Here is an 11,781-nt window from a genome sequence, read left to right as displayed (position 1 = left end):
AAGTGATTCAATATTTTTACATCTATGATGAATTCTCCATACTTTCATTTGACATTAAAAAAAAAAAAAAGTGCGTGGAGAGTCTTTTCCCTCTTCCTTACTTCTTTGGTACTAGTGGTGGTCATCAGATTTTCTCAATTTCATTTCCACTGAAGCTCTATTCCCATGGTGTGGGCTGGGAGGCACACAGCAGAACAGAAAGATGTTTTGCCCATGTTGAGCATATAAAAAATTTTATTTTCATTTAGCTGATTGAAACAGAGAGACCATGAAATTCTGCAGATATAGCTGTGCACATACAGGCTGCATCCTTAATCCTGAATGCAGAAGAGAGGGTGGTTTCTGGAGACATGGCTTATGCTCCAGCAAAAAGACCTGCTGTGGTTTCTTTCCTTCCCCCTTCAAATTGTGAGGAGCTTGAAAGCCTGTTAGGCATAGACAAGGAGGGGTTGTATGGCACCCAAATAACATGGGTTGACCAAACTCGTGTTTGCTGCTGCTCAAATGCACCCACTTGAGCGTTGTTGCTCTGCCTCCCCAGTGCACCCTGGAGCTGGAATTAGTGACACCAATGCCTCAGCAGCAATACTCCCTGACTGGAATCCAAATTGCAGGCTGAGACAGTCACAGAATCTTGGCATAATTATTTTATCTCCAGGGTTATAAACTGCCTCAGAGAGGGGTCTCTGCTGGCAGGCAGGTCAGCAAGGCCCAGGTACAGAGCTCGGGAAGTGATTTCTACCCCCCTGTATCCCAGGGCAGAGCCAAACTGGTCCAGTGAAGGCCTGAACAAGGTCAGTTTCTGGTTATCCTTCAGGCAATAACTGATCTTCTAAGATCAGTTGATCTTTGATACAGGTAACCTAAGGATTATTAGCTTGTCCCAGTGTCTTGGCACACTGAAAGAAATGTTTTAAAGAAAGTAACTCCAGAGAAGGCAGTTTTGGGTGATGTGTTGGTATTTGAGGCTCCTTAGTCCAGATGTGACATTTCTTATCATGTGGGTCATCTATGCAATATGCACAGGTGCCCCATGCTGGTACCATCTGTGTCTGGTTTCTCCCTGCTAGTGGCACAATTCCAAAGAAGGTTAACTCCATGATAAGGAGTCCCTATCTGAACTGTAAAACTGAGTCACCAGCACAGCCCAATGAGGACTGGAAAAGGCAGAATGTGTTAGAATGGTGGTTTAGGACTTCAGGTTATATTTTTTCTAGAGAACATTTAATATTTTGTGTGGGTTTAAAATCTCTCTCATCTTTCTATTATCTTTCACCAGGAAATGGGTTTGAATATCAATCTTTTAATAATTCTAATAATTTATGTCCTTAAGGATTATCCAAAGATCCCAAGTGGCCTCTACACCTATCCCTACCACACTTTGCAGAAGGTGACATGATACATTCCCTACATGAGTGTGCTGTTTCTCAGAGGTGACAGTTCCTTCTGTCAGCAACAGGGGAAGGCTACAACTCTTTCCACTGAAGTCAAATGTTACAGAACTCTACTGCCTTTATGCCAGCTTGGCAAGAGAAACAAGGGAAGGCTCTCTCTAGAGAAGATACAGGGATTTTCTTCGTTTCTGTAGGTGCTAATTAAATGCATGACAATACACATGTTGCAGCTTGTTTTATACATCTAATTTACATCTATATGCCTTCTGCCAGGTGCTATATGCTCATTTATTTATTTATGGTTAATAAACCACTCTTTAAAAATAGAAAAAGGTAAATAATACTAAGCCAAAATAAAAAAGTTCTTCCACAACAATCATGGGCCATCGAACACTCCTGTGTATATGTTTTTAGAACTAAAGCCTTGAGAAAATTCTATTGTACAGCTCTCAAGACATTTCAGTTAGGCATTTTCCTCAGTCTAAATCAAGTTTCTAAGTGAAGGCAGACTTATGGCTTTCAGATTTAAGGAGACAAACTGGTATCATTAGAGATCACCATGCAGCTGAAGATGAACCACATCATCAACTCCCCAAAAATGCTACATATGGCTGCACAAGTATGGAAGAAACTACATCACGAGCCTGTTGGAATCCATTATTTATTCTGCATTTGCACTCAAAATACAAATACAATTGCCTAAATGCTGAACACAGTAAGTTAAACCCACTGTTAAAACAGACTTTGACTTTCACAGGCACAACTTGAGTGGTTTCTCTAGAATTAGGGCTTTTTTCACAACGGTGAACCTTCTAAGGTAAACATCCAGGCCACATCGTCATGTTCTAGCTACTTATGATTACTGGAGGAATTCTATATGCTGTGTTTATAAGTTCATCATGTTTCACATTTATAAATTCATCAAATTTGAGATCAGGCCCTGCGCACAGAATATCTCTCTGAAGTACTGGTGCACTTCGCAGCCAGATTTGGTACTTTGACTGCCTCTAAATTTAGCTTAACCCCAGCCCTGCATCTTCTGCACATCACAGGCAAGGTTTAATGCTGGAGTTTTAGATGAGGAACAGAACCCAAACATGAAAATTGTCTTATCTTCAGTCATGTTTCCCACACACATACATAGCACCTAGTTAAAGTGCCCAAGTGTAAAGTGTCACATTGTCCAAATCTCTTTTTAAAAAAGTAAGTTTTTAAAAAAAATTATTAGCCTTATAAAAATAATTTTCATGTGTCTATATACATGCTATTTGACTAGCAAAGCCAGATTTCTACTATTCCTGGGCAATTTGTTCAGAAGCCACTTCTGGACAACTATATTCCTAAATGATAGAAATCTATACTAAGCATTTACTTTTTCTCCCATTTCTTCTGCATAAGCAAAACATAGGCTCCTGCACTTTGTCCTTGCCACTGCTTTCCTGTTTTAACCCTCTTGGCTCCACCTAGATTGTCGAGTAACTCAGGAGAGAAATGCAACAGTAGGAGAAGAGGCTCTGATATTGTGACTTCCTTGGTTCTGATGTACTCTGGTTAAAGAACAGTTCTTCTTCTCTCTCCATCTATAGCTATATAAAAATAATATAAATTTCAGGTTCCAATACATTTGAAATCGAACATCTTTTTTCTAGTTCTGTATTAATTAGTAGCTGAAATTTTTATTAGAACTATCAATATACAAAAATACACTAGCAATTTTCTTATTTTAGCTCAAGTTCTTTCTTCAGCTGCTCTGTGCTTCACCAACTTGTCTCTACTGAAAGCAGAAAAAGCCATTTCACTGGATACTAAATATGGATAGATGCTGCATATGTGTCAGAGCCACTAAAATGGGTATTTGGAACAATAACTTTTCTGTGCCTGGTATAGTACAAACATCCTCCTGTAAGTGTCTTGTGCTCCTTGTGACCCACTTCTCCAGCACTGAAGTGCCTCTGTGCAGATTTAAACTGGGCAATGTTTTTCTCAAGGTACATCTGTATCACAACCCCTCCATCAGTCAGTCCCAGCAGCTCCAAAAGGAGAAGACATGAATATGCAGATTCACTGCACATGTAATCTTTGTAACTGGGAAGAAAAAACAGGATACACTTCAAACAGTTTCCTCTACAATCATGTCATCATTCATCCCACGGAGCAGCACTGCCAGAGATTTCATAATTGCCTCTGCACCAGTACTAGAAAGGAGAGGATTCTGGCAGCAATTCCTTGGTGTCCTTGGCAGTAGAGGATCACCCCGTGAGCTTGGAGTACTTAGGCAGACAGAAGGAAGGTAGAAAAAAATGGGAAGACTAATCAAGGGGTTTAAAGGGAAATGCAGAATACACAAAACCTAAAAAGGAGTTAACATTTTCTGCCCATAAAGACCCAAAGGCTGTTTGATGCATTGTTTTTAACAGTCTTAAATAGTACTAAATACCTTAAAACATGAAGCAGGTTGAAGAAGCTCCCACTATATTTGGATTGTTTTTTCTACCTCTCTGATTGAGCAAGGAGAAAGGAAAGTCCTCACTGTTCAGAGTTCAGTTACAGTGGCCAGTGTCAAAAAAGCCAATATTATTAGTGGCCAGTGTCAAAAAAGCCAATACCATCTGAATTTTTGGTTTTTTGAGACTCCATTACCCCTCCCTGGATTATATGTATACAACTCCACAATATCAGGGATCCAAGATACCTTCCCAAACTCCTACACAGCTAAACTTGCAACTGTGAGCACTGGCAAAACACGGGGATAACTACAGTGTCACCTGAGCAAATGGAACATACCAACATCAAAGGCTTAACATCAGATTTTAAAGAGAATTCATGTTCCTAGCAGAAAGGGAGTTATTTTTTAAATTCCGCTGCTATGTATCTGTCAGAATCACAGATTCAGATTGCTGAATATCCTTGAAATCTGCATCTTAAAAAGAGAACCTGTATCCTTCAGCAGTTCTCAGCAATTCTGCAGCTTGAGCTTTGCCCTTCAGTTGCTCATGCTTTAAGATGTTAATTTATTGCAAAGATCGATCTAAGGGAAGTAACACAGAACATTCCACAGCACCAGAACACTGGCAAGTCTGTGCTGTTGTGGCTACAGCAACACCTATCCCTGCAGCAAGTGAGTGGCTCTTTCTGCTGCTTTTGTAATTCCAGGGTTTGCAGTTAAAGAAATATACACAGAAAGAAACCCCCCCCCCCAACCCAAGCAAATGAAATCTCCACACACACTATCACATGCAACTTTAAGTAAAAAAATCCTTAGAAGTAGAGGGTATCACTGAAGATCCATTGGAGGTTTGCTATTTTGACAATTGTGTGATTAAAAGTCCACCAAAAAACCTATGGAAAGATACCTGAATACCTAAATGAGCTTTGGATCAGCTGTAAGGGCATTTCCTTATGTACTGAGACTGTTATATAAAACAGCAAATAAGTTACAGCTACAACATCAAAGAAATGCAAAAATGAACACTTATTTTTGCTCTCAAGCACAAATAGCTTTCTTATGAATAGTATAATTTAACAACTTAGCTATATAATATCCATATGATAAATCAAAGCAAATTTAAAAAAAAAATTACAGATGGAGCTGAACAAACTTTAAAAAATAAATTAAAATTTAGGTAAATATAAATATATATATTACAAAATTACATCTTCAATGAGATGCTGCCTGTACAGCAACCTGCACCATCAAAATCCAGAGCACCTGGCTTCCAAAACTGCTGGAGAGAGCTGAGCTCACACTGCATTTTTCAAGCCCACACACACATCTTGTGCTTTCTACTGAGGAAGCTGGCAGTTCAGAGATTCAGGCTATTCTCACAAAGCTGCAGAGTGCAGAGCAGCAAAAAGCATCTCACACTGTGCACTGGGAATGTATGCCAAAGATCACATCAAGAAGCACTTGCTAAAGTTTTGTTTGGAACAAAGGTTCGGGTGTCATTCAGGAAGAGTGTTACCTCAATTTAGTAGGTGGTAACCTACACTAAGCTAAACAACACAATCTGATTGCAAGGAATGCGCCGGCTTTTGAGTCACTGTTCGTCTACGCTTTGAGTGCCTTTTTGAGGTCAGAGTAGAAATTGGCCAGGGTGCTAGACATGGCAGTGTCTACTGCAGACTGTGGCAGCATCCCTCGCAGTTCAGTCTGGATGTAGCCTGTCAAAAGACTGTGGCCAGGAGAGTCCTTGAGAGGGACACAGAACCAACCGCAAGGGTGATTGAATCCACGGACAAAGTTTGGTCTCACCTCTCCATAGTCCAGGCTTATACCTATCAAGGAAAAAAAAAAAAAAAAAAGGGAAATTAATTTGAAAGATGTTAAAAAAAAATTAACGCACAGTAAATTTGTCATATATAAGCTTCTGGTTGGGGAATTTAGTAGTAGTGACAGGCACACCACAAGTTTCTGGGTATTTTCATGCATGGAATTTGCTGTTCATCCAAACTCTACGACAGGAAAGCATGATAAGCAAAAAAATCAAATGTTAAAAGAGGACATTCCTCCCATTTACAAGAAACAAGCTGTTACTCATCCCACTTTGCTCTAAGACTCAAGTTGAAGGACTCAACTTGTTTCTAACACTCCTGCCCCACAGCTGACATAAGTGAAGCCTGGCAGAAAGGAATGGTTCATGGGAAAACCAGTAACTTGCACGCTTCTTTAAATATGTAAAATTAAAGATAAAACACCTTTAAATTTGCCAAAACACCTTGAATTTATTTGTTGAAGACCACCTTAGACCATTTTTGGAATGTTTACTACTACTAAATCTGAGTCAAATCTTAAACCAAGCAACTGTTGTAAAATAAGAATTTAGCAGAGGAAGGTGGTGGCTTACCACATGTTAGAAGACCATCTTCATAGTTTGTAGTGTAAGAGAAATCAACAAACTCCCTTGGTGCTATGATGTTCCAGAGCTGGCCAGCAGTTGTATAGCGCATCACACAGCAGTTCTTGTTGAGTGACAGAATTATAAGGGAAAAAAAAAAATAAAAATCTTAGGATAATGAATAGAGGGAAAGGTAATGTTTGCAGGGAGCTAACGTTTTTCACAAAGGTCACAGCCTCTGTCAACTCCATGGCAAAATCATTGAGGTCTGAATGGCTTTGCCATTCTCAACCTAAAATCTGGAAGTTTTAAGGACTTGTGGTCTACAGCTGAGAGTTGTGGAAGCAGAGTATCTGGCACCATAAGGATTTAAAGATCTAAAGCTAGAGAACTTTGGCATGCCTGACAGCTGAAAGCCACTCACCAAAGAGCACGTGGGAAGTCAAAAAGGACCATGAAGAAACTTCAAGAGGAATCTCCTGGTACTAAGATATCTATTTAATACTTTTAATCACTAAGTGAAAAATAAAATGGAATGTGAACAATTCTTCAAAATAGGCTTTCCCATTATAAAGTAGAGTCTGTATAAATTTTATATAGACAAAACACCTTGTCATATAAATCTTCTTCCAGAGACAGAGCAAATGACAATCCATGTTCAAGCCAGGTGTCCAGAAGAGGGTTTTGAATTCATACTGAATGCCTGCATTAACCAAAGGAAGGCTACTAGCTGTTCTGTAACCAGCTTCAAACCTACCTTTCTTTTATCAACTCCTGACTCTCAGTATGAACTATTTTGTGTCTCAGCACAAAGCCATGCTACACAAATCAGCCCTTCAGGAAGAGGGGGAGGTTGCAGCTTCCATATGTCTGGACTAATACTATTGTTTGCTGTGGAACGGAAGAAAGCAAGCTGTATGAAATGGCATTGGCATACACAGGATCACACTGTAGCCCTCTGTATGTGAATTTTATCAGAGAATACCTGACCTCCCAGGTCCAACAGAACTGTGACTGACTCCTTTACTTTTAGCATTAATGGAAAGACGCATTTCAAGCTTCAGAATAGGACTGTGCTGCCAGAGAGCCTGATCTGTGGCCACACAGAGCACACATGCACAATGCTGCTCATGCATGCAAACAAGAAGGCTGAGAAAGGTTCAGATCTGTTGGAATTGCTCTGCTCTACATCAGTGTTAAAGCTATGAATGTTAAATTCATGTGTTCATCAATACACATCTCATTCAAGAATGTAAACAAGTCTTCACCTCTTCAAATGTTTCCATGATGTCCATTGAAGTCATTAGGCTGTCCCAGTCTAGCCTGTAAGGTCCAGGGCGAATATGATCCACTATTCTGTTGGTAACATCTTCCACCACTCCTTGAGCTTTGTAGCTAGAAAAATGTGTTTACATTTAGTAAGAAATTCTTTATATTACATTTATTTTCAACAGTACACTTACATTAACACCTTGGTACTAGGAAGCACAGTCGGTGGCCAATTGCATCAGAGAAACAGTACAGGAAAACACCTATGGGTGCATCTGCTCTTCTCTGCAACAAATTTGTTTCTGAAAAATTTATCCTTTTTTATACAGTTAGTATTTTATAAATGGCAGATTCCTTCCTTGGAGAAAAGTTATCCTGTTTATTTCTCTAACAACTGTAACAATTGGTTATTTTACTCCTATTGCTTGGCTAGCAAGGGAGTTTACCACAGGTAAGTAAACATAAAGTAAAAAGATCACGAATATAATGGGAAAAACATTTTTCATAAAGCAGAAGTAACAGGATTTTGGAGATTGAAATGCTATGGTTTATGTCTTGAACAGTTTTATGAAGGACTTTTGCCTATTATAGCAAAATTGTGTAACAAAAACTACACAGAAGCACCCTCAATGGGCCTCCTGACTGAGGCCCTGGACTGTGAACTGATTTGAGATAAGATAAAGTGACTCAGATCTGAGCTGGAGGAGAAAAATACTTTCCCAGGATTAAACCCAGCACCTATGGGGTGGAGGCCGCAGCCCCAGGCCTATCTGCTGTAAGGCTGGAAGAGACCCTCACACCAAAACAGGGAGGAGAAGACGTTTTGGGTGTGTGGTGAAAAAGCCTCTGCTCAGAGGCAGTGAAAGCCCAACTCCAGCTCAGCTGTGGGGCCTCTTCACCATGGCAAAGCCACATCTAAGGGACATCCACATGACAGACAGCAGAGGAGCTGTCACGGCCCAATAAAGGGCCCTCCCAAAGGGGTCCCCAGACCCTGCACCAGAGCTGCACATGATGCAAAATGACAGATCCAAAGTCATGCAAGGATTAAATTTGCCCCCCTCAGGGGAGGCACCTGGGCACTCCCACCTGCCCAAACCTGTATTAATCCATGGGATTCTATACTTTTGGATGGGGGACCCTCACCACCAAGAAGACTAGACTGAGTAGAGCAATGAGACATCACTGGGACCCACAGAGGGGTAACATGTTTCTACTTAGCCTGTCACACTCCCTGTCCCCCCAAACACACTCCCTTTTTCTACTTCTTTTTTTCTTTTTCTTCCTTTTTCTTTGACTCTTTTACTACTAAATAAAATGTATCAAATTTTCAGTATCAACACCTAGCCTTGTTTGGTTTTAATCACATCTTGGGAATATTCGAATGGTTTTGGGTTCATTCTGCTTTATTCACAGAGAGTTCTCATTACTCCTCTGTGATTACAGCAGATCATAGCACAGGAGTAGAACCAAGCTAATGAGAACCAAACTAATGAGTACAAGAACTGACTGAGTTGTCACCAAAGTGACCCTTCAGGACTACTGAATGCAGGCTTGATTCTGAGCTTTACAGGACGTAATTTCTGGACAGATGCTGCTGCCACTTCAGCTAATGGGAGTCCTGTGGTGTGTTCCACAGACTTCACGGTTGTTCTAGACTCCATGCAATGCTAAAGTATCAAACTGAGAAACTACAAAGGAATCGTCCAGCCACAACAGGTGACCCATTTAGCTTCCCCTCTGTAGGACCTCTGTAGCTGAGGGCTATAGAATTCACGGCCTTAATCTCTACATTCTACAGAACACATCTGCGGAACATTAAAAATGTATCTCTTGTGCAGGAAAACTTACAGGTATCCACTGAATTCCTCTGATGGTTTACGCCACACGGTTGCATCTTTCTGAAAGCAAATATAAGACACAGTATTAATTGTCACTTGGATACAATTGCAAGAAGTCCACAAAATGCTTCAATTTCCTTGAAGAAAAGCACACAACTTTATAATTTTCCATGGTTCACCTGGGCACCACTGCACAATTTTCTTCATATTTTTCAGATATTTTTTACTTGTAATTTTCTATTATTTCAAAAAAAATCAGAAAATTGGCTTTCTCAGAGTGAAATGCTAGAAGTCTGTGCAGAAGTAGGGTTTGGCAGGCCAAGTCAGTTTACTGTGAAAACACACAGAATAATGGAACAACATTAGCAGGGAAAGCCTTCCAATTGCAAGGCCACTGGAAAGCCAACAGCCAGATGCTGCTCAGACAGGAAGACCAAACTACTCCTGCAACACAAGTTACAGAAGCGTGCATGAGGTGCAGGTGCAGACAAGAAAGTTCAATTATCTTTCTCTCCTAGATGCCAGACTAGAAGAGTCTTGCAAGCAGTAGTCTATTTATTTTAAAGTTACCCAGAGAAAATAGAAAAACCAGTATCTTCTGATTTTTACATAACTATGACATGGAACTTCTGTACACAGTGTCCGAATTTTGGTGTTGAAAACAGTACCATATGGCACCACTTTCCTTGGCATGATGATTATATAAGCACAAAAGACCAAATGTCCTAAAGAACAGTACAGTTAAGAACTACATCCAGAATAATTTAAGGTATTTTGGGGCACAACACATCTCCTTGTGGTTGGTAAAGCTTGAGTTTCTTTTACATGGCACAACATCAAAACTGAAAGAAGGAAGGGAGGAAAGAAAGGAAAGAGGAAGGAAAGCCTGGAGAAAGGGGTAAAATCTGAGGATTTGGAACACAAGGATGCAGGTAACTTTTTAAAGGAATTCAGTAGTACTTAATTTAACAACACATTTAGTAGAGATGAGATAGGTGTATTGCAAGAGTGAAAGGCTTGGATGCTCCTTTCCTCCCTCTCCAGACAGCAAATTTATTAATTCTGCAAATAATAAGTTACATTTGGATCAGTTGCCCCTGTCTTATCAGTGTCTGCTCATGATGGACGAAAAAAATAAAAGCACTACTCAAACCACTGTAACAAAAAGACAAAGACAGAAATTTACCACACTAGCCCTACCATATTGCTGCACTTCCACTTTCTGTGGAGGACAGAACCAAAAAGTATTCACCCAGCCTAGGACTGGTGCACAAGCAAAGGCTATTTACCTTGTTGAAGCACAACTCAAAAAACCCAGGCAGCTCAAAAGAAGAGGATGGCAAACTGCTTGGAGAGAGCAGGAATTGTATTCCCTTTCAGGGAAGGAAACTTAGGATAATGTGCGGTCTCTAAAGAACAACAGAAAAGTGAAACAGTATGAGAGGAAGCCTTGAGAATTATTTCTTAAGAAGGAAGGAATTTTCTCATTTCTGAGAGGAAGACAGCTGAAGCATGATCAGCTATTGAAAGCTGAAGCATGATCAACTATTTATTGACAAGAGATTCCAGATACCTGCGTCTGCTTTGCTGGAAGTACACGTGAACCTCTTGCAAAACTATTAATGCTAATTACTTCACATTTTGTTGCAAGTCAAGCCTATAATCCTACACAAGTTCTTCCGTGAGATACACCCCTGCAAATGGGTAGAAGAAACGACAGAGTATGCCTGAGAACAGGAAAAACACATCCTGCCATCTAAAGACATTCTAGAGGGATGGTTTCACAGCTTCTGTCAGGTTCAAGTCCTGCAGGGCGCGGCCAAGTGTTTCTCAGCCGTGTGGCACGCACAGCAGCGGGCCCTTTCCGCCGCACCGGTGACCCACAGCTTCCTGTGGAGCAGAACCGGGAAGCGCCCGGAGCACTCACGGTTTTCTTGGCCACCCGCCACTCGCTATCTCCGATGCTGTGGTACCGAACCAGCGTGTTCCGCAGCTTCGAGGCCAGAGGCGCGGGATTGGGCAGGGGATCCATCTGCTTCCCTCCTAAGCGAAGATGCCTAATCACACAGACGCAGAGCAGAACACGGCACGGAGTCAGGGATGCCAGCAACAGCGCGGATCTTCCAAACCCGAACGGAGGATGCGGGAAACACCGCCGCGCGCACACTCGCACATCTCCCAGCCGGGTTCAGGTGGCAGAGAGCGGCTGCCAGGGGCGCAGGCCAAGGGTCGGGGGCGCAGGCCAAGGGCCAGCAGCCGCCACCCCAGCGCCAGCCCCGTCCCAGGATCCCCCGGGAACGCGGGACAGGCGCGCTGCCCTCACAGCCGCGCCGCCGCGCCGGCTCCGCGCTCACCCGCGGCCCGCCCGGCAGCGCGCGATACCGACAGCCAATCAGAACGCGATCGCCCTGCCAGCGCAGCCAATGGTGGCGCGGTCCGCCG

At 41.8% G+C, this 11,781-nt stretch overlaps 1 protein-coding gene across 3 annotated transcripts; it reads right to left on the bottom strand.

Moving 5' to 3' along the window:
- Positions 1-2,037: 2,037 nt before the first annotated feature.
- On the bottom strand, positions 2,038-11,566 carry STARD4 (StAR related lipid transfer domain containing 4). Of its 3 annotated transcripts, XM_059492859.1 has the most exons (6): positions 10,913-10,969; positions 10,629-10,748; positions 9,350-9,399; positions 7,498-7,624; positions 6,239-6,353; positions 2,038-5,669 (listed from the first exon to the last, which is right to left on the bottom strand). In XM_059492859.1, exons 4-6 carry the CDS (start codon positions 7,531-7,533, stop codon positions 5,443-5,445), a joined length of 378 nt encoding a protein of 125 aa, XP_059348842.1. In that variant the 5' UTR covers positions 7,534-7,624; positions 9,350-9,399; positions 10,629-10,748; positions 10,913-10,969; the 3' UTR covers positions 2,038-5,442. The 3 variants fall into 3 exon arrangements, with proteins under 3 accessions (XP_059348842.1, XP_059348841.1, XP_059348843.1); XM_059492858.1 differs by lacking the exons at positions 10,629-10,748; positions 10,913-10,969 and adding an exon at positions 11,267-11,566; XM_059492860.1 differs by lacking the exon at positions 10,913-10,969 and having other exon boundaries at positions 10,629-10,800.
- Between the last annotated feature and the right edge of the window lie 215 nt (positions 11,567-11,781).

The sequence above is a fragment of the Ammospiza nelsoni genome, chromosome Z (genome assembly GCF_027579445.1).
Source record: "Ammospiza nelsoni isolate bAmmNel1 chromosome Z, bAmmNel1.pri, whole genome shotgun sequence".
NCBI lineage: Eukaryota > Metazoa > Chordata > Aves > Passeriformes > Passerellidae > Ammospiza > Ammospiza nelsoni.
Note: the sequence above shows the minus strand (reverse complement) of the source record. Positions and strands in the feature narration are given on the sequence as shown.